At 50.7% G+C, this 6,133-nt stretch overlaps 1 protein-coding gene across 1 annotated transcript in view; it reads right to left on the bottom strand.

The window, feature by feature from the left end:
* Nucleotides 1–315: 315 nt before the first annotated feature.
* TMEM51 (transmembrane protein 51) overlaps nt 316–6,133 on the bottom strand; it is a 53,819-nt gene continuing 48,001 nt past the window's right edge. Inside the window, exons 2-3 of the mRNA XM_056123365.1 lie at nt 4,791–5,322; nt 316–934 (exon numbers count right to left, since the gene is read on the bottom strand). Coding sequence (XP_055979340.1) covers nt 505–934; nt 4,791–5,131 — 771 coding nt within the window. The 5' untranslated portion in view covers nt 5,132–5,322 and the 3' untranslated portion in view covers nt 316–504. The remainder of the gene's footprint in view (nt 935–4,790; nt 5,323–6,133) is intronic.

Here is a 6,133-nt window from a genome sequence, read left to right as displayed (position 1 = left end):
ATGGCGTCATCCAGTCTCTCGTTGCTCTGAACTCACCAATGGCTCCATGTCCTCACAAAGCCGTGTGAGAACCCACGGTTCCAGAAGAAAGCAGAGGCATGCCTTGCTTCCTTTTGGAAACAGAACAGTCCCAGTGGAAGTAAAAACAAAATCACAGTCTAAACCAGTTGCTAGGTAGCCTCTCCCGCTTGGAAAGAGGGGTGTCGTCACCGATTATTCAGAGATGGGGAGAGACGATGGTCATACCGTACCCCCCAGGGTTCCCATCTGGGGTCCCCAGCTGCTCTTTATCCCTCTTGCACCTGCTCCATGCCATTCTAGGGGCACCAGAGTCACTCTTGTATCACAGACCCTCCTCCCCGCCCCCGTGGGAAACCCCCTCCAAACTGCTAACTACGCTCGGGGCCCCTCTGCTTCTCAGCCGTGCCTGCAGTGGCTTCCTTGGGGGTCTGTGGTGTGGAGGGAGAATGACAGGAGGGGACACGCCAGAGAGGGGACGGGGTGTCAGTCAGGTGGCCGTATGTCGGGGGCCTTGTCCTGGACTTCGTCGTACTGTGGCGGGGGAGTCAGGGGCTCGATGGAGGGGGGAGGGACATTTTTATCTGGGAGGTTGATCCGAAAGTCTTTGAGGTGAAGCTTCTCAGATTTAATCCTTCGCACTTTCAGCGGCTTCAGGCGTTTGCCCAGCTTGGAGTTCTGCCTGTCGGGCGGGTTCCCCCGGCTGGTCTCCCCCTCGGTTCTGGTGGTGGTAGTGGTGGTGGCGGTGGGGCTCGTCTCGTCTAGCCCCGTCAAGGACTCATAGGAGGGGAGAGAGATGCTCATCCTGGGGTTCTGGTCCACGGCCCTGGCCTCTGAGTAGTTTGTGTTCATCACTTCCTCGTAGCTGGGGACGTAGTACCTAGAGGAGACATCCTCTTCCTCTTCCTCTTCCTGGCTGCAGGACAAGCACAGACATGGGGTGAGTGAGTGACTGTGAGGCCCGTATAGTCACAAAGGGGATGGGAGAGAGAAAGGGAGCCCAATCAAAGCTTTGTGAAAAGCCCAGGTTCAGTCCCCAGTTCCCCACAGGACCCTCAAGCACAGAGTGGGGAAACTCTTCAGCATGGTCAAGTGTGTCCCTGAAACCGAAAGTAAAAAAAAGAAAAAAAATGGTTTGTCTTTCCTTTTGATTTTGGAACACACACCAGGCAGTGCTCAGTTGAGGGAGGGATTGAACCAGGGCCACCACACGGAAGGCAAGTACCATAGTTCCTCTGCTACTTTCTCGTTAAAATAAAATGAAGAAAAATCACAAACAGCTGGATTCCAAATCCCACACTAGCACTGGGCGCCACATGTCCCAGGCAACAAATGACTCCACAAGTAATAAAAGCTAACGTTTAACTGTTCTGAGCTGGGCACTGTTCTAAGGACTTTAACTCGATGAACCAACTTTACCTTCCATCCATGTACTGAGTTGGGTGCTATTATGATCTCGCTCTTATGGGGAACAGAGGCACGAGGTTAAGTGATGTTAGAAAGTGGAAGGGTGGGGTTGGAGTGATAGCACAGCAGGTAGGGTTGTGTGCCTTGCATGAGGGCAACCCGAATTCAATTCCCAGCATCCCATATGGTCCCCCGAGCACCACCAGGAGTAATTCCTGAGTGCAGAGCCAGGAGTAATCCTTGTGCATGGCCAGGTGTGACCCAAAAAGAAAAAAAAAAAGCGGGAGGGCAGGAACAGTACCATCTCTGGGGGTGGATTATCAGGGTACTAACCCCGCTGGCATTTCAGCCGCATACCTAGAAATGTGGGTGGGTTATTCCCTGGCAGAGCTGGGCTAAAGACAAGTGAAAAAAACACAAACTGCCTGCAAAAGTGAAGCAAAATGGGTTTCCTTCAGCTAAAAAGAAATCTGAGATATATAATACATGTGCACCGCTACTAATTCTGTTGTTTTTATCTTCTATATCCATCACCAGGCTCTCAGTGCAGGACAGGTCCTCAGCTTTATGCTCACTTGGTTGGTGCAAGTGGAAAAGGGGAACGACACATTTACAGGGAGTGACGACCCGAGTCGTTTCCTAGCTACACGTAGTCCTGGAGGGTGAAGATGGCCAAAATCAGTAACTTAGCATTGTCGGGGCTTTGCTTGGCTCTCCTCTCCTTCCTCTCCTCCCCCTCCTCCCCTCCCCCTTCAGAAATAAGCTCTAAGCTCTGTGCTCACTCCTGGGTGGGTAATCCCAAGGGCTGATTCTTCTGCTTTGTTCTCTTCTCCATTTCCCACATTTCCTAGCCTATGGATAAACACAGATCATCTTCCATGACGAGAAAATAGATTCAGCTTTTCCAAAATAAAAACAATTCCCCTCCCTGCTGGAAAGATCAAACATACTTGTGGAAAATTCAAATGATACAAGGCTGTCATGTGGAAAAAAAAAAAAAAAGACAGAGAAAAACAGCCTACATCCTTCCACCGGGAGAAAACGCCCCTTCACAGTACACTGTGCATGTTTCCAGAGCTTTAGGAACCCCAACCTCACAGCCGCTGCATGGATGTGATTAAGATCTTATTAGGGGCTGGAGCAATAGCACAGTGGGTAGGGCTCTTGCCTTGCACACGGCCGACCTGGGTTCGATTCCCAGCATCCCATATGGTCCCCTGAGCACCGCCAGGGTTAATTCCTGAGTGCAGAACCAGGAGTAATCTCTGAGCATCACTGGGTATGCCCCCCCCAAAAAAAGACTTTATCAAAGTCGAGAGTTCCTTGCTTCGTGTGGTGGCTAGGTTCTCCCTTTGGCAAATACAGGTCAACAGAGGCTGTACAGAGTACCACAGAAAAGCTATGTCCTAACCTAGCAGCACAGATATACAGGGCGCTTCTCAGGTTTTGTCATCCCAAGCAATGTACTCGTCATATACAGCAGGGCTCCTGTTGTCCCCATGTGCTAGTTTTCCCAGGACAAACTCTTATACCAATTGAACTGATCAGCACACACACCTCCAGTACTTTCCTTTTTGGAAACTCCCCTTCTGAAGGTTCTGCCAGCCAACTGCCATCTGCACCCACTTCCCTCCAGCTCTCCCCAATGGGGTGGCAGCTTTCTAGCCTGGCTAATCTGCTAGGCAACAAGTAGTGCCGTCTCTTTTCTGTGTGCCCTTTGTGACTCCTGAGGCTGAATCCCGATGGCCTTCAAGTCTGAGAGATGTCTATTCATGCCCATTACCTATTTCCCTTCTGGGATGTTTATCCTTCATCTTCATGTCTAAGGGTTCCTTTATAATAGGGATGTCCACCTTTATTGTATGCTTAGCACTTCTCGTTTAAACTTGTTGAAGGCTCTTTGGTTTAATAGAGCACAGCTTCCCAAGCGATACAGCTTGACAAATATCATACAGCACCGTGAGGTGGGGTGGGGCCAGCAGCCAATGTGCAGGCTTTGGGTACTACAGGCCACATGCAGCTTTTCTAGGGGGCATCAAAATCATGGAACACCCATAATTCAGTCCTACCACAGTCACTGGGAAACTCTGTGCTCTAGTTACGGCATAATGTGGTCACCAATAGTACACAGCTATGAGTGAAATAAGTCAGAAGGAGAGGGACAGACATAGAACAGACATAGAATGGCTGCACTCATTTGTGGAACATATATATATATATATATATACATATATATATATATATATAACATAGTATAAGACTAATGCCCCAGGCAGTAGAAACAAGGGTCAGGGGAAATGGTCCATGGTTGGAAGCCTGCCTCAAGCTACGGGGGAGAGGGCAGTTGGGATGAGAAGGGACCACTATGACAATCCATTTTGATAATGATGGTTGGAAGGGATCGCTCTGTGTACTGAAAGTTGGTAAAGGAACAAACATGATGGCCTCTCAGTATCTGTACTGAGATCCATAATGTCCAAAAAGGAGAGAGAGAAGGAGAGAAAGAGAGACAGTGAAAGAGAGAGACAGAGAGAGAGAGAGAGACAGAGAGAGACAGAGGGAGAAAAAAAGAGAGGGAGACAGAGACAGAAAGACAGAGAGGGAGAGAGAGAAGAAAAGTGCCTGCCGCAGAGGTAGACTGGGGTTGGGGAGTAGGCATTGGCCGCAGAGGTAGACTGGGGTTGGGGAGTAGGCATTGCAGGAAGGATATGAAGAATATTGGTGGTGGGAAATGGACACTGGCAGAGGGATGGATGTTGGAACATTGTGTGACTGAAACCCAATCATGAAAGCTTTGTAACAGTATCTCATGGTGATTCAATTAAAAAAAAAAATAGTACACAGCTATGTGTGACCACAACCTCTTTTTTTTTTTTTTTTTTTTTGCTTTTTGGGTCACACCCGGCAATGCACAGGGGTTATTCCTGGCTCTGCACTCAGGAATTACTCCTGGTGGCGCTCAGGGGACCATACGGGATGCTGGGAATCGAACTCAGGTCAGCCGCGTGCAAGGCAAACGCCCTACCCGCTGTGCTATTGCTCCAGCCCCCACAACCTCTTTTAACAAAGCCCGACAACAGATAGAGGGACAAGCAAACCTTTTAGAATTTTTTTCTTTTTGGTAGGATGGAAGGATGTTGTTGGGGCCACAGCTGGTGGTGATCAGGTCTGACTCTTGTCTGTGCTCAGGGATCATTCCTGGCAGTGCTTTGGGCGCCATGTAGGGTGCCGAGGACCAAACCAGCTGCCGGTGTACAAGGCAAGATTCCCACACACTGAACTATCTCTCCCACCCTAGAATAATTTTTTTTTCCTGGAACCCCTGAGTGTGCATGCATGTCCGGGGCGGGCCAGCTGTTCCTCACCTGTCTTCCTCCTGGGCCCGGGGCTCGGCCCCCTGCTGACGCTGGATATGTGCCATCTCCTCTCCTTGCCGCTGTTTCCTCTTGTCCCGGATGCTGAGGCAGATGGACAGCAGCAGCAGCATCACCCCTGCCCCGACCAGCACGTAGGCCACGGAGAAGGTCTTGCTCTTGAGAATGCCACTGCCAATCTCGGTCTTGTTGCTTCCATGCGCTGTCGGCTTCTCGGCAGAGCCGAAACCGGGTACCAGGTTCCACATAGCCATGATGACCCCGAGGACCAGCATCCCCAGGCCGATGGCGGTCAGTGCATAGTGTGAGCCGTTGGCCTTGGACTGGGCCATCTTGCAGGTGGGGAGAGGGCACAGTCCGATTCAACGAAGGAAAATAAATTAAAGCAGCAGCAGCAGCAACAACAAATTCTTAAATGTACTGAACAAAATCCCTATTGCCACACTTGCAGACCACCAGCCAGACTCTGGAGGGCTTCAAGCAAACGGAAGGCATCCTGGGTGCACGGCTGCGGCCAACAGGTCTGAAAGAGAAGCAGAGAAGAGAGAGCAAAAATCAGTCTGGATCCAAGATGCTTTTGTGAACACAGCGGCTGCAGCTTGGAAGGAGCTGAGAAGCGGTGCTGTGCTCCGGCAGCGGCAGAGTTTTGCCTTTGATGCATTCCAGATGTCCTAAGTCCTGCCGCTCCTTCTGGGAGCCTGCAGAAGGCAGACTGATCCGCTTACCTCCACCCAAAAAGGCAAAGTCAGACCTTCCCCTGCAGGAGGCTGGGAGGATCAGAGGAAGCATTCTGGAATTGAATGAGGTGCAGAAAACTCAGCTTTCTTCTGGTACTACTGCAGGGGCAGCGAACAATGCATGAATGTGCAGGGATTAACAGTTGTCACCAAATCACCCAGGTGATGGGCATCCATCAACAATGGCCCCAGTCCAGGCAGCCTTCTGCCGTCTGCTCACCACCCTCAATGGCTCCCCGTTTTCTGCAGCAGAAAATTCAAGCCCCTTAGGATGTTGCTGCCCTGGCCCTGCCTCTCCCTTTGTCTCCCACCCTGCTCTGCTCTTCCTGGTACCCCCGCCAACATTTCTTCAATGCTCCTGTCACCCAGCTCAGCTACCTCGTCCATGTGCTCCCCACGAAATTCCTGTGGCAAGCCTCTCTCTCTCTCTCTCTCTCTCTCTCTCTCTCTCTCTCTCTCTCTGTTCCCAGGACCAAGTCTTCCTTATCTCTGAGCTTGAAACATAGCAGTGACTCAAAAGCTGCCCACGGGGCCAGTGGAATGAAACTGCTCCCCCTTCTCTTCAGCCAGTGAGAGAAAGTTTTCTTTTTCTTAAAG

This window comes from Sorex fumeus, unplaced genomic scaffold (genome assembly GCF_029834395.1).
Source record: "Sorex fumeus unplaced genomic scaffold, SorFum_2.1 ptg000047l, whole genome shotgun sequence".
Taxonomy (NCBI): domain Eukaryota; kingdom Metazoa; phylum Chordata; class Mammalia; order Eulipotyphla; family Soricidae; genus Sorex; species Sorex fumeus.
Note: the sequence above shows the minus strand (reverse complement) of the source record. Positions and strands in the feature narration are given on the sequence as shown.